The 27777-nt window shown below is 50.7% G+C and overlaps 1 protein-coding gene across 1 annotated transcript; it reads right to left on the bottom strand.

Moving 5' to 3' along the window:
- Nucleotides 1-1045: 1045 nt before the first annotated feature.
- PMP22 (peripheral myelin protein 22) lies at nucleotides 1046-27777 on the bottom strand. The gene is made up of 5 exons (XM_022560894.3): nucleotides 27692-27777; nucleotides 26047-26158; nucleotides 24709-24808; nucleotides 11022-11162; nucleotides 1046-3095 (listed from the first exon to the last, which is right to left on the bottom strand). Exons 2-5 carry the CDS (start codon nucleotides 26122-26124, stop codon nucleotides 2932-2934), a joined length of 483 nt encoding a protein of 160 aa, XP_022416602.1. The 5' UTR covers nucleotides 26125-26158; nucleotides 27692-27777; the 3' UTR covers nucleotides 1046-2931.

The raw sequence follows: 27777 nt of genomic DNA, 5'->3' as shown, positions 1-27777 counted from the left end.
TGCATAAATACCTAGAAGAGGAATTGCTGGGTCATAGGGTCATAGGGTTGCTATGCTTAACCCTTTGAGGAACTGACAATATTCTCCAAAGCTGTTGCACCATTTCCATTCCCACCAGCAGTGTATCTGGGTTCCAACTTCTCCACCTCCTCTTTAACCTGTGTTATTATCAGACTTTTTGATTTGAGCTTACCTAGTGGGTATGAACTAGTATCTCACTGTGGTTTGTGTTTGCATTTCCCTGATGACCAAAGATGTTGAACATTTTTTTCAGTTGCTTGCTGGCCATTTGCATATATACCTTGGACAAAAATCTATTCATGGGCTTCCCTGGTGGCACAGTGGTTGAGAGTCCGCCTGCCGATGCAGGGGACACGGGTTCGTGCCCCGGTCCGGGAAGATCCCACATGCCGCGGAGTGGCTAGGCCCGTGAGCCATGGATGCTGAGCCTGCGCGTCCGGAGCCTGTGCTCCGCAGCGGGAGAGGCCACAACAGTGAGAGGCCCGCATACCGCAAAAAAAAAAAAAAAATCTATTCACGTCCTTTGCCCACATCTTAATTGGATTATTTGTCTTTTTAATATTGAGTGTTAGAGTTCTTTATGTATGTTCTGAATACAAGTCCTTTTCCAGATATATGATCTGCAAGTATTTTCACACTTAGAATAAACTACGGCAGACGGGTTCCCAGATCAGAAAGACTGGCCCGTGGACGGGAGATCCATCACAACCATTTGCAAAGGAACTGGTAGCAAGTACCTGTTTCTACTCAAGATTTTTTAGTTTAACATGCCTCTGTTTGGGGCAGCCCCCACGAGTTATGTGTAGAAAAAGAGCACCCTGTCAGAGTTGGTCCAATTTTTCTGGAGGCAAAGTTGGCCATACCTATTATACTTTTTAAAAATATGCATGCCCTTTATCTTGGTAATATCCTTACCAGGAATTTAGCACTTGGATGTACTCTTAAGATGCACCAATATTCATGTGTAAGAATGTTCACTGAAACATTTTGGGTAATAATAAAAACCAGGACACAATCAAAGTGTTTATCATTGAGGGACTGGTAAATAAATGTGCAGCTACACAGTGAAATGCTATGCAGATTTGGAAAGACTGAAACAGAGCTCACTAAAAATAGAATAAGGTATATGTTCCTATAGAAAGATCTCCAATTTATATCCTTAGGTGAGAAGAACAGCATGGTGCAGAATAACGTGAGTATTTTTCTCCATTTTGTGTAAATTTTACAAATACTTGAATGGATGTATCTGTGTGGGCACTGCATTTTTTCCTAGCAGAAATCATAAACTATGTCTTCTGGTTACCTTTGGCGAGAGACTATGGAAAAGAGGGGGAAAAGAGGCTTTCGCAGGTCATGATCCTGGATGTATATTACTTTTTTTAATGCCAAAAGTGTTACCTAAATGGTGAGATTTGGGCTATTTCTGTTCTTCTTTGTTCTTAATTATTAATTTTTAATTTTTAGTTAAATGCTATAAAAGAAACCTTATGAAATAAACATGTGTATTTTCAAAGTTCAAGCACGTAAAGTGAAATTCCCAGTTTTTTCAATCACCTTGTGGCCATCTGTGCCACTTTACCCAATCTATCCGAGTCAAAACAGAGAAAGCGGGTCTCTGCTGGAAACCTTGGAAGGGAGAAGCCCTTCCATCACGGATGTCCAAAGATGCCAGAGCAACCCAGATCACCTGCCCAACAGCGGCTCCGTGACCCTCTTCCCTCTGCTCCGACACGCACCTCGCACCCTCACCCACAAAAACCCACAAGAGCTCAGTGAGTTACTCTGATGTTTATTTTAATGCATCTTAGTCCACACAGTTGGTATAAAATCAGAAAAAGCTAAGCAAAAAATATATAAAAAAAAAAAAGGTCTGGAGTCTTAGCATCAGAAGGGCACCGTATATACATCTACAGTTGGTGGCCAGTACGAGTCATTGCCAGACAGTCCTTGGAGTCAGAGGACAGTCTAGACCATGCTGCATCCCAGGAACCACTGTCCCAGGGGGTCTAGAAGCTTGTCCTGATGCTCCGACCATAAGGAAAACGTGGGAGTGATAAAGGCGGTGGTTTGTTATTTATTATAGTAATAACAGCAGCCTAGCTAGGTACAAATGTGGTTATAAACCATTTATCTTACACAGAATTATTCAGGTCTCCATTCGACTTCATGCTGTAAAATTGTTAATTGAATTTCCAGTGAGGCGTTTAGATGATTAGTGATCACAAGGAATGGTAAATACATAGCACCACTTCGTAGGTTTGTTGTCACCAATTTCTCACCTAGATGCGTGACCGGGATACCCCCCTTCAAGGGCAAGTATTCCAAAGCCACAAGCCGTGATTCTCCGAGGGCTCCAGTTTGGGGGTTCTGTCCGAGTGCAGGTAAGGCTGCACACAGAGGCGTGGGCAGTGCGTGTCTGTGTGTGACGCACTGGGTCACCCACAGTAAAAGGGCTTTGGGCCATTTGGGGTTTCTATCCACACTTTGGTTTTCTAAATGAGGTGGAGTGGGAGGGAGGTATCTTCTTTCAGACAAAAGGGAAGGGGCAAGATGGACTTATTTTATTTCTGGGCAAAACAAACAAAAACAAACAAACAAAAAAACTGAGTTTGATTATACGGTTAGGATGTCAAGTTCCTTAGCTACTTTAAGGTTCAACCCAAGGCTGATGGTCAACACATAAAGCAAACAATACTATGTACATATATGTAAAAAGTGTTATAAATAGGTTTTATAAACCGTCGATATTATATACATCTTCAATCAACACTAACCACCCCCCGCACCTGCTTTCTGTTTGGTTTGGTTTGAGTTTGGGTTTTTTGGCTAGCTCCTTTTTTTTCCTGGCTTCTGGTTTACTTCCTCCCTCCCTGCGTGCGCTCAGACCCTCGGACGTCCTGTCCCGGTGCCTCATTCACGTTTCCGCAAGATCACATAGATGACGCCGCTGAGGAGGGCCAGTGGGAAGGCCACCCAAGCCAGGATGTAGGCAAAGCCGTAGGAGTTCTCCGAGTTGAGATGCCATTCCGGGTGCCTGACCGTGTAGATGGATGCCGCGCTCATCACACACAGACCTGGGAAGGAGAGGGACCAGCTGGGGGCAGGAGGGGTCATGGAGCGGGGACCCTGCACCACCCCCAAACCAGACTCCATGGGACCCGGAGCACCTGCCCCACCCACCCTGCTCTCCTCCCAGACTCGACCCCACCTCACACAAACACACACACACACACACACCAGGGCACACTTCTCTCTTTCTTAGGGAGAAGGATATGGGCTGCAGGAAGAGAGGGCACATCCATCTCAGGCAGGAATCTGCCACCAGATCCAGAACTGACAGGAGGGGCTCAAAGGTACAGGAACCCAGGAAACGATCTGCTCCCTGTGTCCAATCTATGTGACCCAGACCATGGCTTCCAAGGTCTCCCCTCCTCTTTCCTCCTCATTTCCTTTAACCGTCACCCATTGCCAGTTGACACGAGGGGCCCAGCGAGAATTGGGGTGGCAAGAGAAGCCCACCTATATCTTTGCAAGGATGGCTGGGTGTGGAAGCCCCTGGAAGTCTGTAAACCACTCCACAGATGGGGGGTGGCATTCTCTGAAATCAGGGGAAGTGACACCTCACCGTTATCTGAGTGGCACTCACGCCGAGCACAGGGGCGGAACTCCATGCTGACCTCCTTAGCAGGATCGCTACATCAGAGACCAAGCAAGCAGTGCCCATGGGCACCACTAGGCAGACAGCAGAACACGTGGAAAGGAAAGGAGGGAAGACACAGGGAGCAAGGACGCTGCAGAGAGGGGAGGTGGTCACGGGCAAGCTGCGTGGTGCCTGGAGCCTTTCAACTGTTCTTGTTCCCCCAAGGTTGGTCTAAAGCCCAAACAAAGGTGAAAGGGTATCAGATCCGCAGGCAGGTCAGGCAACCCCCTCCTTGTCTGCCACAGAGCCTTGGTAGAGGGACAAGAAAATCTTCCACCTGAGCCCCACAAAGCAGGCAAGTTCAAGCGTGACGGTCCATGCCCACGGTGACGGTCAGCATCCCTGCAGGGAGGAGTCCAGTGACGTGAGCACCCCAGCCCAGAGCAGCACAAAGCCTGCTCTGTCCGCTCCTGAACACAGGGGCTTTGACAGGCTCTGACTGACTCTATTATAAGTCCAGAACGCATGTGGGATGCCTGTGGGTCCAGAGCCCTCCAAGGCCCAGACCACCTACATCTAACCTCACTGCTATTTGGGTTATTTAACTGGACACTGCGACTCTGTTTGAACAAAGTGCAGAAGTGGGACTGTGTAACATTCACTGCCCCGATAAGATTGTCCTTCTGCAAGTCAGAGAGAGAAAACACCCACTCCATTGGCCCCCGTCGAGAGAGCCACACAACAGTCTTGGGACCACAGGGGCATCAGCTCCAGGACCTGCCACCTACAGATAGCCCGGGGGACGGGAAGACATCTGTTTCCGCGGGGAAGTCATAGCTGTCCAATGGTCACGGGAGGGAAACTGCGGTTTCGATCTGCTGGACCTCAAGGTCTATAGCTCACCTCTCCAAAGTGCTAATTCTTGCCTGTCTCTTAGGCTATATCTGACCTACCTAATGATGGCAGAGCCTCAAAGGCGAGGCAAGAGCAAGGGAGAGAGTGAGATGTAAGCAGAGCATCTGAAGGGCAAGACAGTGCCCATCATCTTCCAAATGGGGTGTGTGTCTGGCCAGCAACAGCATGAGAAATGTAGTGATAGCTGTGTGGACCAGCTGTGTCCAGATTTCCCCAGCAAAGAGAAAATAGCAAAGAAAAAACACTTTGTCTATGACCTGGAGGGAGCGAGAGAGACAGGACACACAAGTGCAGTGACTAACTCAGTGGCTTAATTATATGACATTCGCCCTGGGAGAATCTCAGAAGTAAAGGAATTTATGCTTCTCTTCAAGCCATATGCTTGTACACTTGCAAAGTCAACAAGAGGATACACACTTTATAATTATTGTTGTCGGGAGACTGATGCTTTAGGGAATATATCATTACAAGGCTGTCTGTATGCAAAGCAACAGATGTGCCCCGGAATACAGAGCAGGTAGTGCCATACAAGAGTCCCGAAAAGTCAAACACTTCTCCCAATAAAGGGACTGTGATTCGCATTCTTGGCCACCAGTAGGTGGAGATGCGTTTTTGAAGGTCTCCATGGAGAAGGTAAGTGAGGCCACCAACTACACACAGGTGTGCTGCCCTCCCCAGAGATGAGCAGGGAGGGGCCTGCGTCTGGGAGCAAAGGTCAGCTGTACGTGGAAAGGCACTGACCCTGTCCAGACAACACAGAAATGCTGGCCACTCAAGACTTCCCAAGAGTTCCCCCCTGCCTCAGCATGGCTGGGTCTGCATCACTAGAAATGCTCCCCGAAGACCAGGCCTCGAGCTCCCTTTAATGGTGACAGCAACCACAGGTGAACAATCAGAGCCTGGCATCTTTAGAAGGGAGCCACCAAGAGACCAAAGGCAGAGGAAGGAAGGGAGGGGGTTCTCTAGGCTTCCTCATCTCCATTCTGTTCGGTTCAGTCAACATGGAATGAGCACCGGGCATGTGCAGGTACCATTCTGGACACTGAGTGCACCGAGATCCACAAGACGTGGTCCCCACCTTCAAGGTGAGTGTCATCCAGAAACAGGCACGTCAGTAGAGACTTCCAGTAGAGTAGGATGTGATTCCAAGGAAAGGAGAGAGAAACACACCGGATGCCCTGAGAGCACAGATCAATCAGGGGCCTGGGGAATCCTGAAAGGGGACACGGGGCTTGACCGGGGTCTAAAGGATGTGGAAGAGGTGGCCAGATGCTGAAAGGTGTGAAGGAAATCCCAGATAGAAGGGAGACCACGAGCGCGGCAAGGAGGACGGAGGGCCCCGTAGACACCACCAGCGGGTCCCACTCAGAGTCTCTGTGATGGAGGCTGGAAGAGAGGGCCACCAGGGCACTTGACGAGGTCGTGGAGGGAAGCACAGCTTTTGTGGAGGAGAAACAGGATCAGAGGTGTGTCCAGAAAGACCGCCCCAGATTTAGAGGTGGGGACGAGATCGGGGGCAGGAAGGTTCATGAGTTGGCTTTTGCCCAGCAATGGTGCTTGCAAGTAAAAGAAAAGAAATGAGCACAATATCTAGGTGTGATGCCACACAACGGAGGAGCCGATGGTGGACTGGGGTGGGGGTGGGCGGCTCTGGCATGACTGCCTGGTGGGTTAACTTAGGGAACTTGGGGAAATGGTCTTGCAAGCTGAGGAAGTACAGCTTCAAGGAGAGAGATGGCAACAGTATGGAAAGCAGGGGAGGGAGTCAGCAAATGGCCATCAGTGTACATCCGTGACCTCTGCCAATGCAGCTCAGTTAGAGCCTGGAGCGAAGCCAGGAGCCTGGGTGGGGTTGGCTAGGGAGTGAGCATTGGGGGAGACCACCGAGATAGGCAGTGGGAGTGCCTCCCTGGAGCTCGTTTCATGAGCGACGCCCCTGTCTCTCCCCACCTCACCCTTCAGGCCACAAGGTAGAGAAGGAAGAGGCTGGAAGGTCCATTACCCGGAAAGCACTGGGCTCTCTGTCCCACCCACACCGAGCCTCCTCTGTGCCGCCAGCCCCCTTTCCATTCTCAGCCTCCGTGTGATTCCTGCAGCCTTGCAAATCGCCCACAGCATTACTAGATGCCCATCTGGGCCCAGCCAGGGCAACATCTGGGATGATTCGCCCAGAACTGGTGTTTCTTAACGTGGTCTCCGACTTAAGCTGTCTTGGAACCACTCAGAACAGGGAGGGCACTGGGCTTTTATTCCTCCCCCAGATTTTCATTCTAAGTGCTCTCTACCCACCTCAATGTGTATGAAAGAAAAGGAACAAAACAAACAGAAAAAGTAAAAGTCACTTTTAAAAGGAGTTTCCTACCATCCTTGCTGTTCCTCGTAATCACAATAAACACAAATCACAGAAACTACACAGGTGGCCTGAGCTTAATTCTGCCAAGGGAACACATGACCCAGTCACCCAACAAGTGGGACATTCAGGGCGTTCTAGGAGGTGTGCGTGGAGCTCGCCGCTGGGTGTGACTCGTGAAATAAATCAAAACATAGTCTGTATCTCCGTGAATTTCTTGATGCTTTCGCATCCTGTGCCACTCAACCCAACAGAGCCGGGGCCAGGGTAAGCACTGTCTGGGAACAGATGGCTGCAGGCCCTGAAAATAAGAATGACTCCAAAATCCAGATACAGGATCAGGACGGTCCTTCTCTAAGAAGAGGGTTTAGAAGATTTGATGGCTCGTGGATAGGATGAGCTCTGTAAATCATCCTAGAAGAACTTACAGTGGGATTAGGGCAGGTTAATGGCTGCAACAGTGGTGCCCAACTCTGGATGGACATCAGAGTCACCAGGGAGCAGCCCTGCCCAAGAACTTTTTTTTTTTTTGCGGTACGCGGGCCTCTCACTGTTGCGGCCTCTCCCGTTGCGGAGCACAGGCTCCAGACGCGCAGGCTCAGCGGCCATGGCTCACAGGCCCAGCCGCTCCGCGGCATGTGGAATCTTCCCGGACCGGGGCACGAACCCGTGTCCCCTGCATCGGCAGGCGGACTCCCAACCACTGCGCCACCAGGGACGCCCCCAAGAACTCTTAAATGAGACTCTCTGGGGATGAAGCCTGAGCACCAGCGTTTTTTAAAGGCACCCCCTTTCTCACAAAAGGTGATTCTGGTCTGCAGCTGAGATTGAGAAGCACCCAACTAGATGACGGAGCCTCTCAAAACGTCTTCAAGAAGCAGCCAACCTGGGCTTCCCTGGTGGCGCAGTGGTTGAGAGTCCGCCTGCTGATGCAGGGGACGCGGGTTCGTGCCCCGGTCCGGGAAGATCCCACATGCCGCGGAGCGGCTGGGCCCGTGAGCCACAACTACTGAGCCTGCGCGTCCGGAGCCTGTGCTCCGCAACGGGAGAGGCCCACGTACCGCAAAAAAAAAAAAAGAGAAGCAGCCAACCTAAGAAGTATGTAATCAAGGAAAGACAGTTCTTAAAGGTGAGACTCGCGGCTTATTATAAGTGGAGAAGAGATGATGCAGTGAGACAGGCAGCCCCACAAGCACAGGCAAGTCAGTCATCTAGAGCCAGGCAGAGACGGCTCCCAAGTCTGCAATCAGCCAAAGAGCCCCACACGCCTTTCACCTGCCCTTACTGCATGCTCACGCGTGTGTTTAAAAAGTCCACAGCTGGGCCCTCCAGAAGGAAGCTACGCAGAGACAATCAGGCCCTGACAGCCCCTGGGACACTCAGCATAGTTTGGAGGCTTCCACACAACAGGCTTCAGTGTTTGAAGAAGCATCTGCCCTGCGTGGATCCCAGCTACAGTGGCCACAACCCACTTGTAGATTGCACATCCCATGATGGAAGGGCTCCTCCCTTCCTTCCTTCCTTCCTTCTTTCCTCCCTCCCTCCCTCCCTCCTTTCTACTCTCCTTTTTGTTTTCTGATTGTTTTTGCTTTTCTGATTTGTTCCTTGATATTAAGGGGTAATGTCTCATCCCCAACAACCCTTCCCTAACTGTCTCTCTAGTAACTGAATCTTTCGTAGGCCGTGAGATAGGAAACACACATGAGCAGGGTTGTCACACACTGAAGTCTGGAAATCTCTAAGGGAAGTCCCCACTCTCTTAAATCCCAAGTTTAGTGGGAAGGCCCTACAGCAAGTTCAAACACAACATTCTAGAGAGCTGAGGCTTCTAGAAGACCAGCTCTCTCAGGTCCTTTTGACCGGACGGAACAAGCACAGAACATTCTTAGGACGTACAAAGTACCACCGCTACTCTGGATCAACACTTCAACCTCCAGACAACTTCCTATTCACAGATGGACCGCTAAACTGACAAACCGATAACCGAAAACTAGGTCTCGTGAGAGATAAGAAGCTAGATTTGAAGGGGAAAACGCAAGAACAAACCATGTGCTTCTATATTCGGAGGCTTTCATGGCAGAGTTCTAGAAGGCTTGGGCTGAGTTTGGAGAAGAATCCAAACAGTGAAACGAGGAGGAATGAGTAAACAAACTTTGGAAGATTAGCAAAATCTCAGTACCTAAGAGTGTTTGGGTTGAACGAAGTACTTATCTCTGGACTTTGGTTTTTGACCGAAAATGACCTTGCTAAAAAGACAATGTTAGAGAATTTTAAGCTAAAATATCTCAGTTGGAAAAATGAAGATGAGGCACTCCCTGCCCTGAGATGTCCCTTCAAAAGTAAGTTCGCTGTGTCCAATGTTTCCAGTCTGACTAGTCCTGATGGTGTAGACTCATTCATCACAGATGTTTCGGAACTTGAGAATCATAAATGGGTTAGATTTGAACTCATCTTCCACGGTCAATCAGGTTCAATGAAAGATCATATCAAAAGCAGAGTTTCTGCCTTGGATGTTGCGTTCCTTGAAAACTCGGGTGGATTCTGAATCTCTAAATATATTCAGTCCACGTGGGATGGGAAGAAATGGGGGCACCCAGTGTCCTTGCATGAGCTGCGTGTTCATTTAGCCTCTCCCAGTCTCAGTTTCTTTATCAGTAAAATAACGAGTGCGTATAGATCAAATATAAGTATTTTATATCACTTTTTCTTGAGGATATAATCATTGATACCATGGACAGGATCACCATTGATATCAAACTGCAAACAGGGAGCCTAAAAGGAAATCCCAGAATATATTCTAGTTTTCTGTGCTACTTCTGGAAATGGGGTGAATAATGATCATGGCTCCTAATGTACCCAGAAATGATATCTCACTGAAGAATTAGTAATTTAGCAAAGCTGGCAACACTCCCAGAAGCTTGGCTGATATAATAAAACCTTGATAAAATCAAGTAGCAAAGCACTGTTTGGTTTTGAAATTCCAAACTGTGCACATTGACATGTTGTATTTAGGAATTTGATGCGACATGGTTCTCTAGTTTACTTACTTTTTCCAGTAAAGCATAAGTCTCTGGCTTCTAGAAAAGGGTCATCAACAGTCAACGTCAGGTTGTGTCTTGCCATACAAACCTATGTAAGCCATGAGCTCTGCCTGCCCATCCATCCACCCGTCTATCCATCCATCCATCCAGGACTTGTGCGCTGTTTTCAACCCTCCAATGACTGCTCATGAGTCATGGTGGTGATTCAGCAACTAAACAAGAGATGCTACACCCCTGCCCACTCAGGGGCCAGAACTGAGAACATTTCACAGTCACCAGATGTACTCTGGCACATACAGATTTTATGAGTTATTAGCCTGGACTGTAGAATCCACCACATCTGCTTCCTATGTCTCTCCAGTGCTCTGCTGACTCAGTCAACTGGCCATCAGTGGACAGAAGGATAAAAGGAAACAAAGTGAGACAATGGCCGGAATCCAGAGACAAGAGCTGGAAGGCGTCACGTCTAGGACTCTGCACACGGTGCGTGTCGATAACCTGGAACCGATGGTGTGTTACACATGCCGAAAGGAAGACACCAGTAAGTCGGAGGCTGGTGGACTCCAGGGGCCAGAGTAAAGGAGAGTAAGAATTTGTCAGGTGGCTCCATCACTGCTTAGAGGTAGGCGACAGGTACCTGAGAGCAACCTCGGCAGCAGATCGGGGCCATTTCCATGCTGAAGCAGGGATGGTCCCGGGGCATAACGTGAGCTACAGAAATCCACCCTCAAGACTGTCCTGTGCTCTACTGACATCCTCAACATTTACCTCTGATGATATGTCCAAACTGTAGCTCCGCCCCAGGTTAGGGGCCCTCCTTCCAGAACCCCTAGCCCTGTTTCCTATGCACCCCGTTCCATGGAGAAGTGGAGAGTTCCCAGATTCACACACACACACACACACACACACACACACACACACCTGTGCTATATGAAATCCATCCACGGGGAGGGCTCCTGCACGCCAGTCATTCTGGAGCCACGCCCTTCTGACTGATCGTGCTGCAGTCTGGGGGTGCCCAGCCCCCTCATGGACTCAGTCATCTCCGACTTACCAGCAAGGATCTGGAAGACTCCGGTGATGTAAAACCGGCCCCCCTTGGTGAGGGTGAAGAGCTGGCAGAAGAACAGGAACAGGGACAGAACGCTGAAGACGATGGACAGGATCATGGTGGCCTGGACAGACTGCAGCCATTCTGAGGGAGGAGACACTGGGTTAGGAAAAGCCCGGGCGCGGGGCGCGGGGAGGCGGGGCTCTGCCGCGGGGGGCGGGGCCCGGGGCACCAGGACAGCTGAAAGCCACTCCCCACCCCACCCGCACCCCCCGCACCCCGCCCCGCAGCCGCATCCCTCCTGTGAACAGAAGTCGGACTATTCACCTTCCCACTCTTAAAAATCATTCTTTATTTCCTGCTTTCTTTTGGAGGGAAAAAAAAGGTATTAAAACGTGTTTAATTGTAGACGTTTTAAGAAAAGTCTCTAAGACACTACCTAGTCCCACCGCAAGGAGTTAAACTCCAGTTAAAATACATTGAATACCCTTCCAGTCTTTTAGCCAAATGTGTTACTTACACAGATGTGCGTGTGTTCAAGGGGCTCTGAGGCCCGCCCTCTGCCTCCTCCCTCCCTGCCCTCGGGGGTTCGAAGGGCTTCCTGGAGCCCCTGGATTCTGAGAATAGTTCCAAACCACTCTTCAAAATATTAGCATCCCCCAAGGAGACAGAGAGACCGTGGGGATGGCTGGGAAGACGAAAGTGCTATTGGAGCCAAGACTAATTCTGTAGAAAGTCGCAAGAAAACGCTGATGGGAAGAGCATGCTTTATTTAGCCATGAACGCCTCTGCTCTCCCTCAGCCACGCTGATCTCAGAGCAGTGGGTGCTCAGTCCGACCATCAGATAGCACCACGGATGACCCTTCCTCATCTTTGCTGAACCCCCAGCCTTAGATCAAATCTCCAGGCACCCAACTGAAATTCAGGCAAGGAAGGGAACTCTGTAGTTCACCATCTACTGCAAATGAAGGTCATTTCAGGAAGGGACGGACAAGAGGCAACAACCTGGGCTTAACACCAGAGAGGGGAACTTGCAGTGTGCCCCCAGGAGACCTTCAGGGGCCCTGCCAACCTGTCGCCTGCATCCTTCCTTCCAAGCACCTGAGAATCGCTGGGGTGGGCGCTGCTCTCAACAAGAAAGATCAATTAATTAGAGAAGACCCAGGTTTGATCCTCTCCACTCAGTAACGGATTAATGGGCCTTGGCTTAGAAAAACACCAGTGCTTCACACAGTAGAAAAAGCTGTGAAATCTCGATGGTTTATCATCAATAACTCGCGAAGATGTTCCCTTTTTTTTTTCTTTTTGGCCACACCACGCAGCATGCGGGACCTTAGCTCCCCATTCAGGGATGGAACCCAGGCCCCTGCAGTGGAAGCAAAGAGTCTTAACCACTGGGCTGCCAGGGAAGTCCAATAACTCACAGAGGTGAACCTGGTTTGAGCTGCGAGTGGCTCAAGGCAGAATTTTAAGGGTACTGGTTAGGGTAACTGTGACTCGAGTTTCACAGACACAGACATTTTTCCAGACTGAGACCAGAAGCATTTTAGAGTTGGAGGAAGGCTGAGGGATCAACTAACCCACCCCTTTGTACTGACCGAGATTTCCAGAGATGTCTGGAGGAGCCCCACTGGCACAGCCAAAGCTGGGAGGCCCCTGATTCTAGTCTAGTGTTTGTTCTTTCCACCGTGATGGACTATACGCTTCTTTTATCTTTGCAATTTCTTTGACAATTAAGGTTCGAAAAGGATGTCTAATGCGTTGTGAGCCATCCCAGCTTCATTTTTATGTCTCCAATTGAACCACTATGCCCAGCGTAGCACTTCTTCTGGAGGGGTGGTCTGCAACAAAGCCAACGCTGCCATAATATCATTTTTTTGTAATAAAGCAATCATCCAGCACTTTGGTAGGTGAAGCTGGAAACAAAGAAGTCTGAGCCCCAAATCTAGAATTAAAACAGTGATTCTATTTTGCTGCGGAGTGGCCTTCAAGGCACACCCTCAGAAGGGGCACAGCTGGTGCAGGTGACATCCTAGATTTCCTTCTCTGATTCCGAGACCTTTTCCTAAAGTCCTTACCTATCATCAACACCAGGAACTTCCGCCAGACCTCATATTTAGAGAAAACTCAAAGTCATACATGTTAAGTCTACATCAATAGGAGAAGTCCCTTAGATTTAATAACGTAATGAAATTCTTCTCGAAACTCTTTCACCAGGAACTTGAATTTTCGTGCCAAGCTCATTACAATTGAGTTAGCTTTCCGTAAGCTGTTCCTCAAATCAGATCCCAATCAGGAAGTCAAGGAAGTTTTTATTCAATGGGTCTTGGCTGAACACCTACTGTTTTGAGCCAAGCTCTCTGGTTTGTTCTGGGGATACAGAGTTGAAGAAGCAAGTTTTCAACCTTAAGCAAAATAAGTAACACACATACACGATGAGAGCAAGTCCAACTATATCAATCACAGCATGTGTGAATGGGTTCAGGTCACTCATTATAAGATGTGGAACTCCATCTTGAATTACGTCATTTGTATCTGTAGTCTGATACAAGAGATATACCTAAAACCAACCACAGTTGAAAATCAAAAGATTTTGAAAAGAGACACCAGGCAAATATTAACAAAAACGTACAGTAATAATAGCATCAGGCGGACGGGATTCAAATTGAAAAAGAGGAAAATGGCCAGTGAGGAAAGATCCAGTTTACCATGAAGAAATAAAAGTCATAAATTTCTATGCATATAATAGCATGGCCTGGAAAAAAAATAAAGCAAAAAATAACTGAAATTTGAGAAGAAATTGATAAAGCTAACAATCATAGTGGAAGATTTAAGCATAGCTCTCTCAGAATAGATAAATCAAGTAGATCAAAATACGGTAAGATATAGATTATTTGTATTACAGCGTTAACCAATTCAGTTTAATAGCTATGTAGATCATGTATGTCCCTTTAACAAAGACTACAAATTATTTTCAAACACACATGGGACAGTCTTGCAAACTGCAGTAGGCAACAACCAAAAAATCTCAGAAAAAAGCAGACATGATGTAAACACAACTAAAGGCAAACAGAAAGTAGAAACTCAAAACAAACCAGCCAACATAAATTGGGACATTTTAAAATAGTATCCCAGATAATCCCTTGGATAAAGAAATCAAGATGAGAAGTAAAGATTTCTTCAGCAAGGAATGATATTGACGTACGTGTGTTAAACCCACAGGCTGTGGTCCCAGCCGTGCTCAGGCCACGCCCTCCATCAGAACAGTCCTGGGTACCCCCGGCTTAACTGGCTACTTGCATATTTTTGCCCCCGAATCCCTCTCCTGTAACAAGTGGGATTAACTATCTCAGAGGACTGTTGTAACGATCAAATAAAAGTGTTGATATAAAAGCTCTGTACAATACAAATAACCCCATGAAAAGGCTGAGCTGAGGGGCAGGGTAAATGAGCACCTACAGACTGTTCCAGGATGGTACCTGGGGCATCTCCATCTGGGCCGCACCAAGTACATGTATAACGGGGACAACCGTGTCCACATAAGCCATATTATTATAAGGTGCCAACAGGAACACCAAGAAGTATTTTGATACAACTCTGCTATCATTTCATACGGGATCTTCAGCACAGAGGTTGGCAAATTATCTGTGACGAGTCAGATTGTAAATAGTTTAGGCTTCGCAGGCCATGTGGTCTCCATGGCAACTACTCAAGTTTGCCACCTTAGCAGAAAATCAGCCTTAGTCGATATGTAAATGAATGGGTGTGGCCTGTTCACCTAATAAAATCTTATTTACAGAATCAGGCCGTGGACCCGACTGGACCTGCAGGCTATCGTTTGCCAGCCTCTGCTACAGACAAGCACATCCGACGTACAGAAAACAATTGTTAGAGTGGAGAGACCGGGACGGAAGGGAAAGCCCTGTCCACTGCAGTCCTGTTTCATACAGATCAACCTTAATGTAAGACCACCGTGCCAAGTGGTGAGTCCGAACTTCTACCCAAGCCCCAAGGCAGTGATACTCTTTTCTCCCAAACCACAAGTTCAGGGTCGTTAGCAGAGCCCATGATCAGTGCCCGAGAACTATTCGTGGAATCCCCGGGGGCAGCGTTGTAACCTCCAACGTTGGTGCCAAGCACAGGAATTAAAAGCCTTTCGCAGACCTGCTGTTCTGCTCTCTGACGTGGGCCAGGCCGTGGCTGCCAGCACACCCACTCCCCCCGCAGAAGGGAAAGCTGGAGATGCCCAAGGACCAAAGGTCAGATTCCTGCCCCAGCGGCAGCTAAGCAATGAAGGAAATATATCTGCCCCCTCAGCTGTATTCTTAGCCCAGGGCCAACGATCTGGTGAGCTAAGAGCTCAAAAGGGATGCAGCCCTCTTCAGTGCACCAGCCCCTCTGCGTTCCTGTGCATCTTTCACTCCCAGCCTGGAGCCACGCCCCTGGCAGCCCCTCCCCACCTTGCATTCCACTCAGGCAGTTCATAAAAGCTCTCTGACTCCATAGAGAGAACAGGTTTTCCGGAAAGTGAACGGAAGGACAGTGGCAGTTGAGTCAGAGGATAAACTGGGGGAAGCCAAGCCAGGAGGAAAGAGGCCATGGGGGTGAGTCACCACTGCAGGAGTAAGTGCCACCCATTTGCATAAAGCTGTGCTGCTTCCCAAAGCACACGACCCACCAAGCCCTCGATCCCCACCGATCCCCACCCTCAAACCTCGCTCCCCTACCCACTGCCATCCCACAAACCACCACTCTCCTTCCTCCTCGAGATGAATGTCATCCCAGAGACGGCTGACTTGCCCAGCGGCCTGCCTCCTATCCAGGTGGCCTTGGCTGTTAAGCTTCGCTCACCGGTGGGAGCCTATACAGGGCCCCGCGTGGTCCTCGCCCAGGGCTCCAGCTTCTTCCCATCCAGTCCAGCTGGGAGCTTTGAAATCGGGCCCAGGGCTCAGGCTAACTTTGCCCGTGACCCACGCAGGATGCTTGCCAGAGGGGAAAGCTACACAGGGGCTTTCAGCTCCCTCTGGCCAGGAGCTCACGCGGAAGAGGAAGGCCACGGGGGAGGCTCTTTCAACTCACAATCACGAGGGCATTTCGACTCCAGCAGAAGCACTGGCTGATGACTAGTGAACAGAAGTTCAAGGCGCTCTGGCTGCACCTGACACCATCACTCAGTTAACTGCCCTCCTAACCAAGAGGCTTCCTGATGGGCACAGGAGCTAGTTTTCCAGAGTCTAATTTATATGTGTGGTTTGATACCACAAGTCTTATTCTCACTAGTCTTTAGACTTGAACAGGGAATATAATACAGCCATTGAGGTTCTGAGGTTACTGAAAATATTCAGCTATTTCAGGCTTCCTCTATTCCCTGGTTGGAAAACTCTAGTAACAGGAGGGTCAGGTTAGGCTGTGTTTCCCGAACACTTGTTGCTGATTAAACAGAAAAACAGAGGGAGTGGCTTCCATGGTCAAGTATATTAACCTCCCTCCTCGGACACTGCAATGTACAACGACATACTCAAGGCTCTGAGAAGTCTTACCATTAAAAAAATAGCCTGGGTAACTTTTAAATGGTGTTTTCCAAATTGACTTATTGGAGAACCTTTTTTGTTGGTGTTGTTAAGAACAGGCCACCTGGACATGCGGGTTTTGGCCACAGACAATGACAGTGGAAAGGAGAAAGGCATTTTAACTGCCCGATCACAAGCTGTGCTGATGGAAATGTACAGGGAAGGAGGGTATGCCTGGGGGGAGGGCGCTCACGATCTTTGGCTTTAAAAGGCATTCTCCATATAAAAATAATCAGAGGTCCCCTCTCCTTTTTAATCCTAAAATATAAAAAGGGAGCCAAGCATCATGGAAATTAAGAGCCCCCAGCCCACCAGTCATAGTAAAGCACCCACTCTTCTCTCCTCCCCATGCCTACTGAAGTTCTACCCAATTTCCAAGGCCCGGCTCAAAGGTTCCCCTCCCCGCACCCGCTGTCACAATTATATCCTGAACAGGAAGAGGCTCCAGGACATATGGGATGCGATGGGTGCCTACTCAAGGTCCCACCTCCACGCTCACCCTATTAGGCCACCGGGCACCTGCCCCAGGTAACCAGCTCGTAAGAGGCAGACCCAGTGCAGAAAAGCAGGGACTCCAGGTACCCATCCACTGGGGTGCTGAGGAGTTGAAAAGCATGTTTGAAATCTAACAAATTAAAGGATCCTGCTGCCCTTCTTTAGGTTTGGCATCCACAGAACATAGGGAGGAAGGAGGAAGAATGGGACAGCAAAGGGAGAGAGTTCCCCCTTCTCTGCTCATCCACCTGCCAAGCCAAACCACGAGCCATCTGCAGAGAAGCGGCAAGAGACGGATGCTTGCCATCCAGAGGCAACACGTTAGCCAGCTGGGACAGCCAAGGACTGTCACCAGCACCAGAAAAGCCACTGCAAGAAGAAGGCATCACAGAGAAAGGAAGACCCTGGGGAGATAAAGCCGCAGCCTCCAAATATTTGAAGTCAGTCTGGGGACACGATGGGCGTTTAAACTCCTTGAGGACAAGCTTGCAACCTATAAAACCCAGGTCCAGACCCCCAGGCATGAATGAAGACATCCAGAAACGACTGGAAATTCAGAGGACAGTCGTGGCCTCAGCTGTGTAATTTGTTAATGACAGCATCCCAGGGCATTTCCCCCGCATCACCGGCCCCTCCTCCCCAACCTCTCTGCCAACTCCCTCCTGTGCCCATCAGCTGCCAGAGTGTCATAGGACTCACTCTGGACGCCTCTGCTCCTCTGCCTCTCCTCTCATCAACTCCCCGGCACCAGGACGTCAAATACCCTCCGTAGACACGGACGACTCCAAATCTGAATTTCCAGCCCAGACCTCTGCCCTGAGCCACAGATTCCCAAATCCAAGTGCTTTGCTGACATTCTACATTCTCAGTGTTAACGGCCAGGATGAACTTTCAAAACACAAGTCAGGTCATGCCACTCTTCTGCTCCAAACCCTTCAGTGTGGCTGGGCTGTCCTTCTCAGCATCATGGCCCGAGCCGTCGGCCCGTCCTCTCCTGCCTGTAGCACACTCAGACACGCCAGCCTGGCACTGGTGAACACACCAAACTCTTCCTGCCTCAGGGTCCTGGCCCTTCCATCACCTTCTGGAATTCTCTTCCTGCAGTTCTTCACACAGCTGGTCTCTCCCATCTTTTAAGCCTCCATCCACGGGACTCTGGCAGGAAGAGGCCTGCCATGACCAGCTGCTTCCTCCCCAGTGGTGACTTGCTATTCCATCGCTCTCTCTGTCTCCTACAGAGCGCTGCCCGCTGCCCACAATGACTCATTCATTGTCTATCCTCCGTCTCCCCTGCGTAACTGTGAGCTCCATCCGCCGGGGCAGGGACTGGTCTTTCTTGTTGAGCTCTGTCTGCCCAGCACCTAGGATGCGCTCCTTATATTTGAAGAATGGATGAATGGACCACGCTGGCAGCTCTGAAAATGAAAGACGTTCTCTTGAAAGGTAGTGAGTTCCCCATCACTGGTAGGATGTGCACATGGTGGGCACATTGCAGACAGTCCGAAGCTAGTGGGATGGGAAGGGGGATGAATCTGATGACCTCCCAGGTCCCCGCCAAGGTCAGAGTCTACGTGTGTGCTGATGACCACATACTCAGAAGCCTTCATGCCAGACTTCCTCTTCTCAGGCACCAAAGACCAAATCCACACCCTCAGGCCACCCCATGGCCAATCCCTGCTCCTGAACTACAAGGGATGCTTTCTTGACTCTGGTAAAACCCTGGGAATGCAATTTAAATTTTTTTTTTTTTTTTTTTTTTTTTGCAGCACGCAGGCCTCTCACTGTTGTGGCCTCTCCCGTTGCAGAGCACAGGCTCTGGATGCACAGGCTCAGCGGCCATGGCTCATGGGCCCAGCCGCTCCGCGGCATGTGGGATCTTCCCAGACCGGGGCACGAACCTGCGTCCCCTGCATCGGCAGGCGGACTCCCAACCACTGCGCCACCAGGGAAGCCCAATTTAAATTTTTTAGAAAGCAAAGCCTGAGCTTCAAGGGCCATATGGTACAGACACAGGTCTGAACAAGCGTTCTGAATTAACTCATGGATGCTGGCATCTGATGAGAGACTCCAAGGGTTGAAACATCATCATTATGACACCACGTCCCACTCCCTGCACCTCCCTCGCCTGCCAGTACCTCCTCATCCCACAGGGGCCTGTAAAATCAAGAGTCATTGCTGGGTCAGAGCTTGCGGGTTGGCCCAGGGAGCCACAGAGATTTTAAATTGCAAAACATGAACCCATAAGTGCAGAGGGCCTCCTGTGTTTTCTAAATTCTGACCAAAAGCTGAGCCACAGATGAGGAAATGGTATGATGTCCTTGCAGAAATGACAATGCCACCAAATGGGCAAACGAGATAAATCTGGGATCACAGAAGACACAGATACAGGAGACCACCGAGGGCTCAAGTCGGGGGCTCCCGAGACTGGCAAGACTTATTTTTTTCTAATTTTCAATCCGAAGCATTGGTTTAATGCTGCCCGCAACCTAACGGCCACGAGGTCGCTGCTGCTGGAAATAGATAGGTGCATTTCTACTTTGTAAAATTTCTGATGTATTCTGCCTTATAAACGCACAAGACTGTTAGTCCATCTTGGAATAAAACAGGTGAGAAACACATATAAGACAGAGCAGGTCTAAATGAAATCATAAACATTAGAAACCCATCCATCTGCACCAAACTCCTTTCTGGGGTCTAGAAGGCTCTACAGGCTGGCCGGCTGCTCCATCTCCTGTGCTCTCTGTTCCTCAACTCTGCCAGGCTCCTTCCCGCCCCGGAGATCTTGTCCTCGGGAGGTCCCGCTGTCTAGAACCTGCCCCAGATGTCCCTGTGGCTGACTCCTTCCTGGTCATCCTCAAGCGGTCATTTCTCCAAGAGGACACCCTTCCTCACCCAAGTCCCTCATTACACATCACCCTGCTTTATTCTCTTTGTCTTTCCTACCACTGCCCCTGACTATCCACGTCGTTTATTGACTGTTCCGCCCAGTAAAACGGAAGCTCTTGTCCACTCTTGCAGCCTTGGTGTCTGCGGTGGAATCTTCTACGGGGCAGGTGTTCAGTGAATAGTCCTGCATGAAAGAACAGAGGGAGGGGGGAAAGGAGGGCAGGGGGAGTCCTGAGGTGGGAAGTTCAGGGTCAAGGAGGTGAGAGAAGGCTGAAATTCCAAGATGAAGGGGAGGAGAGATGGGAGGTGAGGCTTAATGGGAAACAGGAACAGATCATTCAGGTATGGACCTTAGCAAAGATGCTCATCTGAAGATGCAGACCAGTAAAGGACCTCTGAGAGGTTTTAAACTGACAGTAATATGATGAGGTTTGTATTTTTAAACATCATCCTTGATTCAATATGCAAAACGAGTTACAAGGAAGGAAGAAAGGTCAGGAGTTAGGAGGCTGCAGAACGGCCCTGACAGTAACTGCAGGCATGGTGACGGGCGTGGAGATGAAGAGCAACCAGTGGGACCTAGGATGCTTCTGAGAAGGGAGAGAAGGAAACACATCCAGGCAGACTCTGAGCATGAAGCTCACTGGATGGTGAAGCGGCATCCACTAAAACACTAGAGACCAACAAAGAGGGAGATTGGGTGGAGGGGGGCAAAGTCTGGCTGGTTTGGAGATGCCTCTGGACATCCCAGCCAAACTGTCAGGTAGGTAGGTGTATATGCTCATCTGGAGGTGAGAAGAGAGGTCTGGACAGGAAGGAAACAAGGATTCAAGAGACATCATGAAACAGTAAGACTTGTTAATGACTTGGGAGGTGGAAAGAAAGAGAGGCAAGTCGAAGGAATCTCCAGTTTCCAATATGGGTCAGTGTCTTGCTGATGGCGCCCAGGACACAGCAGAGATGGGCTATTTGGAGAATCCTAAAGTAATTGGGCTCTGCTCTGAAACTGCATAGGACACAGCAGAGCTCTCGTAAAAGAGTATGATTGGTATGGAGGGGGGTAGTCAAAGCCCTGAAGGGAAGAGTCTCAAGCCAGGCTTACTGGGAGGTGCTCGCTATTAAATTTCTATGAATCGAAAAGCCATGCTTCCCATGAAGCCAAATGACTCCATTCTCAGCCTCCCTTGTCACTAGGTGTGGTTCTGTGATGAACTTCCAGGAAAAGATAAAAGCAGAAGTGTGTGGTCTATCCGGGGACATTTCATTAAAAGGGAGGGGGACACATTCTTCTCCTCCTCCTTTCTCTACCCTTGCTTGAAGGGTAGAGAAATGGCTGGTGCTCTAGCAGCCTTTTGGTCCATGAGGATGAGGACCAAATCTGAGAGATGGCAAAGAAATAAGCTAGAAAGTGCCTGGGGCTCTGACAATTTCATGGAACAACCATACCTATCTCAGGCTGCCTACTTCCACACTTTTTTTTTTTTTTCCCACACTTCTTTTGAAAGAGAGAGAAATAAGCTATCTTATTTAGGCCACTACCATTTAAAGATGTCTGTTTTATGCAGTCAGTCTTAATCCCAATCGGAACGCTAGCCAACTGGTCTGATGTGTCCTTCCATTGCCTTCCCCTTGCTTTAGGTCATCATTGCCTCAGTAGGGAATTGCCTCCTCCTTGCCTGCATTTATTTAAATCCTGCCCATCCTTTGGAGGATGGATCAAATCCCCCCTCCCACATGAGACCTGCCTTCCACTTCCTCCCCTGAAGTCTGGTGCTGCCCGCCTGTCCCCACTCTTTGGGTATCTGGCCTATGCTACCTGCACAGTGATTCATCCCCCTGCACAGAGCTCAGGACTGTCAAGGCCAACGTGCACATTCTCCAAGTTCTTATAGCCCTCAGGCCGAAAGGCATTCAAAACAAAGTCATGATAAATATTCCCCCAATAGGTCTCCTTCACCTCTACCTGCAGACAGGATCAGGATGGGGCCAGAGGGTGTGTAAATACATTTAGAAAATGGAAAAGCAGACAGAGTTGAGGGCATTTAGTGAGGAATCTAAAACTACTCTAATATCAAGAAAGAGTTTGAGGGAAATAAATCTAATCTCTTTCCTTCCAACCGTATAACATAGACGTTTGACTGCCGTGCAGTTAATGTGGCAACAAGCACCTTCCATATAAGAAAAAAAAGTGAATGACGCCCTGCAGAGGTGCACTGCCCCAGCCCCGCACAGGCAAAAACAAGCCCCTTCAGCAAAAATAGCAAGTCTTGTAAACCAACGCGTTTTCACATAACATGCTTGCAACATATTCTTCACAAATTGGTATCTGTAACGAATTGCTTTCAGTTACTAAAATAAAAAGTATGTTTGAAACATTCTAAGAGCAAATACGGACCAAGGTGACTGGTTTACAACTAGCAGAGTTCATCTGTAGAGGCAGTCTAATTTTTTTTAATTCTGTATTTTTTTCACCTCTTGTTTGGCACAGAAATGGTTAAACCCAATCGAAAAGGCAAAGGAGTCCCAGAGGCTTCACCCCCATCAGAGCTGAGGTTGTAACACAAGCTGACCCGTCAGAAGATAAGAACAGAGATAGCGACCACTGGGGAAGCTTAAATGGAAAGTTCTGACTTAGAATCAGCCCAAGTGCGAACAAACCCAGCTTGTCCAGAGTTCCTCAGAACGCCCTTACTGGGAGAGCCGAGAAGGCAGATGCGGAGGAGAAGCACGATCTGGGACCCCCCCCCAGGGAAGCAACCACGCGGATTTGGATAAAGACCCGCGATGCACACCCCAAAGTCACTGTCAACGAACCCAGGAAGGTGAGCTCGTACACAAAGAGACAGCTGAGCGATAGGAATAACGCTGGTGCCTCTTTGAGAGCCGCTGCGAGGGCAGAACAGCAGCCACTCCCGACCGCAGAAGAGGCAGGTCCGCAGCAGGCAAACATCACGGTCCAGCAGGTCGGACAATTTAGATCACTGCGCCTCTGCCGACTCATCCCTCTTGAAACCCAGCCGGGTTGGAGTATGCCTGCCAAAACTGCTCCTTCCGGGACTGAGTCGAGAATCCCCTGCCAACCCCACGTGGCCAAATGCCAGCTGGGCAATGTCCAGGTGGACACCTCGGGGGGTCTCAGGGAAAGCCGGCCCTTGTGGGCGGAGTCACCAGTCGTGGCCACCAGGTGTCAGTAGCGAGCAGGGAGCCTCCCAGCCTGAGCTTCAAGGAACTCCAGCCTAAACCCTGCCCCGGAGACCGGATGCTGTGGCTTTGGGGCCAAGCAGTGCTGTGGCCACATGCGCAGACGCTCCCAAGTGTTTCAGTTATTTGATTGCCAACTCACAATGCAACCTCTAGGGTGGTTTGAATTCAATATCCTTCACAGACTCCGAGAAAAGTTTAAGGACTGCTCCCTTCAACAAAGACTGGTGTCTTTTCTTCCCCCAGGAAAGTGGAAACATAAAGCAGGGTCTTCTAGTCCTTGCCTATCCTCCCCATATAAACTACAGTAGTTCGAGCAGTTTCTCTTTATACTGAGGTTGGAGATATTTCGTTGGTGATGCTTCAGAGACAGCTTGAGTACTGCTGGGTGCAGAGCCCTGAGGGGAAAAGTCCCACAAAGAAACTGGACCGTGCACATACAGAACGAAGGGCCACTGCCCTTCCTGCTTTGTTGAGCTGCGTCTGAACTGGTTTCTCTCACTGAGCGTAACATCTTCAACAGAAATACTTGATCTAGGGGCAGCTGCAGTCTCATCAAAACGTGTACTTTGCTGGTCTTTAAACCCAAGATGTCAGGAAAGTTCTGTCACATCTATAGGTACTTCCCTCTCCAGGCTAAGGACATGTCCTTTGGAACATGACACCATGCAGAGCCTGGCCCACCGTGTCCTCAATGCCAGGCACTGTGGCCCCTGCCAGGGTGCACGCTGCCACCAGACACCTCCCAGTCACCAAAAAGAATGCATCCTGTTTATCTCTGCCTCTCCACATCCAAAGACACCAGGTCCCCGCTGAGCCCTCCTTCCCTCTGGGTGCTGGAAGTAGCTGCTGTGTGCTTCCATGGCCAATTAACCCCTTAACCTGAACCCAAGAAAGCCTGGTTTCCAACATCTCACAGAAAAGATGCTAAGGACGGAGCAGAAATACTCCCGGGCTCAGCTTGGGGTTGTGCAAATAGCGTCAATGCCCCATCTTGCAACGAGGAATCGCTCAACAGCTATGATGCTAAATGGCACCCCTGAGGCCCAAGATGCAGAGAGGAAATCCTATAACTGGAGACCAAAAGCTGGCCCGTCTATCCTCAGGACAGCCCCTCCATCACTGCACCAGGAAGACACAGGACATTCCTGGATACCCTACCACCGAACCAAAGACGCTAATTGGATTGAAACTCCCAGTGAGGTCTGCCTAAGGTTTTGCATCATCACTGCTGATGTGTGTCCACATTTCTTGGTTCACAAGAAGCCTTACACAAGTGATGGGAAGCAGGGGGTGTGGTGCTCTAGGGCTTCTCTGTAGGTAGAGAGAATGCACAAAGACTCCCCAGGATCTCAGTGTAGCCAGTGAAGCGACCGCCCCTCCCCTTTTGTCTTGGGACGTCTTGGCCATGTCCCACCCCACCCTGGCAACAACTCTCTAGCTTGTGTCTTCCAAGAACAAGTGCTTCCAGGTCTGGACAGAGAAACGTGCCGAGGACAGATCAGGACGAACCTGTGAAGCAAAAAACCATTCTCACCGTTTGCTGACGATGTGAAACAGTGCTGGACGCTGCCCAGTGAAGAGGTGCTACAGTTTTGCCAGAGGTCGGTCGCGTGTCCATTGCCCACCATCCATTGCTGGAGAGAACCAGACGTGGTAAATCAGGGGAGCCCGTGAGGAGTGACGGAAAGGGGGAGGGAGAAGACCAAGGGTAGGCAAAGAGCAACCTCATCAACCTGTCTGCGGGGCCTGCCCCTGCCCTGCCCCGGGGCTGCCTAGCCAGAGTCCAGGGTCGTGCTTGAGAAAGGGGAGATGTGGTGGTCAGGCCCAGACAGCCAGAGGGGAGGGCCGGGGCTTTGCTAGTGAAAAGCACTCTGTAAGTGTCAAAGTACCACACACACACATAAGTTGCTCTGTGCCGAGATGTGTGCCGTAGTAGAGGGAGCCGTGGACTCAACCCAGGACACCTGCATCCAAGCTCCCCCCACCCCCCATCTCCCGGGTATCATTCCCAAAGCCGCAGCCACTCTGAGCCCATTTCCTTACTTACAATTCCTATCAACCTGACAAGATCGCCTTAAGGCACACTTAAGATGTTGGCAGGATGCTGGTAAACGATGGACCAACTCACCAATCCCCAACATAATTATTTGTCAACCTTTGAACCAGGCCAGAACATCACGCCTGGGACTTGCTGTATATACAGAAGTTAAGGCCACGGTCGCATAACTGCCCGAGTCTGGGCTTAGCTTCAAGAAAATAAGTTTAAAAGCTAATGAGCTTGATGTCTGATGGTTTTGCAACACAAGTTATCCCAGTGACCTGTTTGTACTGGAGGAGGCTTTTCTAAGAAGGTGCCATGTCCACAGCGCAAAGCAGACCTGGGGCTGTGAACTCTTAGGGAAAAGCCAATTTGAACTTTCCAATTTCGAGTCCTAAAAGCTGTTTTATGAAATAAACCGCCCATCTGATGGATGCCATTTGGAGAAAAAACAAACCTTCCTAAATACTCCACTTCCTTCCTCAACGACCCTGCATTAAGGAAAATGCTACACAAGCTTATCAAATGAAGGGCCGGGGGTGGGGGAACCCCTGGATCTGTACCTAAATTCTCTGGCTTAAAGAGAGGCCTGCGTGGCTTCACCTAGTCCCGCGCTCGCTTCCTTCCTCCCGCTGAATCTGCTCTGGTTTTCGCAAAACTACTTTTGAAAAGGCGCGGATTGCCAGAAACTGCAAAGGGCCCTGGGATGTCTGAGATGCTTTGTCTGCAAACTGGAGGGGGCACAGTTGGAACCGCCATCCGGAGGCCGAGCTCGGGGTGAGCCCCGGGCGCCCCTCCCGCCCGCCGCCCGCCCGCTGCCCGCCGGAGACTCACGCTGACGATCGTGGAGACGAACAGCAGCACAAGCACCGCGACGTGGAGGACGATGATACCCAGCAGTAGGAGAAGCATTCTGGTGGCGAGTTCTGCTCAGCGGAGTCTCTGCCTGGCCGGAGAGAGGGCCGAACTGGACGTGAGGCCGAGCGAACCGGCCTGACCGAGCGAGCGAGGGAGGAAAGGAAGGAGGGAGGAAAGAAGGGAGGGAGGGACGCGGAGGGAGGGTCCTGCGCTCGGAAGGCCCGGGCCTGGCGCCGCGCCCGCCCGCCCACCCCGCCCGGCGACCGCCGAGAGAGGGCAGCAGCCGACCGCGGCATCCCCGCCCCACAGTCCGTCGAGCCCGCCTGCGACCGAACATCTGCTTTTGGAACAAAACAAGTGGTACGCACGACGCACGTCGAAGTCACCCCGGGAGGCGAGGTTTTTCCAGAGTGCCAAGCAGAGGCCGCAGAGCGCCTCCACCCACCTGGGGGTTCCGGGGCAGCCCAACGAGGAGAAGGGGGGCGGAGGGCGAGAGGTCGCGTTCCCCCGTGGGGTGGAGCTGTGGGTGAGCGGAAGGGGCCCAGATTTCTGCGAGAGGCCCGGGGACACCAGCGGCGAGCTGGGAGGGAGAGCGCGCGGCGGGAAGCCGGGTTCCCAGACCCCAGGGCGCTCCGCATTCCGCTAGGCTCCCAAGTTTCCACCCAGTTCCTCCCGCGCAGGGGAGCCGTCCCGGCCCCAGCACAGCTTGGCATCGACACCAGCGGCCCCGGAGAGAAGGCGCAGAGCTGGGTAGAGCGGAGAAGAAAGAACGGCCGGAGAGAACTGCTGGGGCCGGCGCCTCCTGCCCACCGCGCGCTCTTCCCCCGGCAGCCCTGCGGGCCGGGCCGTTGCGCTCCCGGGACAGGGGCCCAGGAGCCTGGATGGAGGGGAGCCAGTGTCCGGTGGGAAGGAGAGGCGGAGGGAATGGGTTGGGTCCCAGGAGAAGCGCAGCCGGACGGAGCCGGCAGGACATCTTCTCTCCGCCACGGCGTGGTCCTAGCCCCACATTTTGCAGACCTTAGGGACAGAGACCCGCCGACCTGTGGGAGGATTTGCACGTCTGCGAAGATGAGCTGCGTTTGGGGGGCTACTTCAGGACAGAATCTTGGTCCAGAGACATCGTTTCAATAACTCGGTTTTTAAAATACCCAATCGCAAACCTCTCCGTTCCTTCCCTTAAGCAACACGTTCAGTGAAACTCGGGAATGTGCAGGAGGAAATAAGCACGATTTTCTGATGTCTCCCAGAAGGTTTAAATTAAATCCAGTGACTCCTAATGCCGAGGGCAGGGGTGGGGGTGGGGGGCACGGGGGTCCTGTACCCCGGAGATGTCCACCGCAGGGACCGCTTTGCCAGTGAGTCCAGCGAGGCGGAAAGTGCTCCGCCCCTGCCCCATACCCGGACACCAGCACCCGCGTCCCCGGCGGTTTATAGACCACCAGGCACCCCGCAATGGGTCCCTACAAGCCCCGTAGGAAGGACGCGAGACAGGCGGTGGTCTACCCGCGATCGGGGACCGCGCCGGCCCGAGGCCCCCTGCTCCGCGCGTTCTGTCACCGTCTACGAAAGATGCCCACGTTCCTCTTCCATCTCCTCCACTTTCCCTGCCAAAAGCACTTACAGCCCAAAGGGATAGCTGTCCCCGATCCTCGGAGATCCTCAGAGTGGCCTCGGGCACAAACCGCGTGCGTCCGCTCGGCGGCTGGC

Source organism: Delphinapterus leucas, chromosome 19, assembly GCF_059928025.1.
Source record: "Delphinapterus leucas isolate spDelLeu-1000000601 "Yukka" chromosome 19, BTC_Dleu_Yukka2, whole genome shotgun sequence".
Classification (NCBI taxonomy): domain Eukaryota; kingdom Metazoa; phylum Chordata; class Mammalia; order Artiodactyla; family Monodontidae; genus Delphinapterus; species Delphinapterus leucas.
Note: the sequence above shows the minus strand (reverse complement) of the source record. Positions and strands in the feature narration are given on the sequence as shown.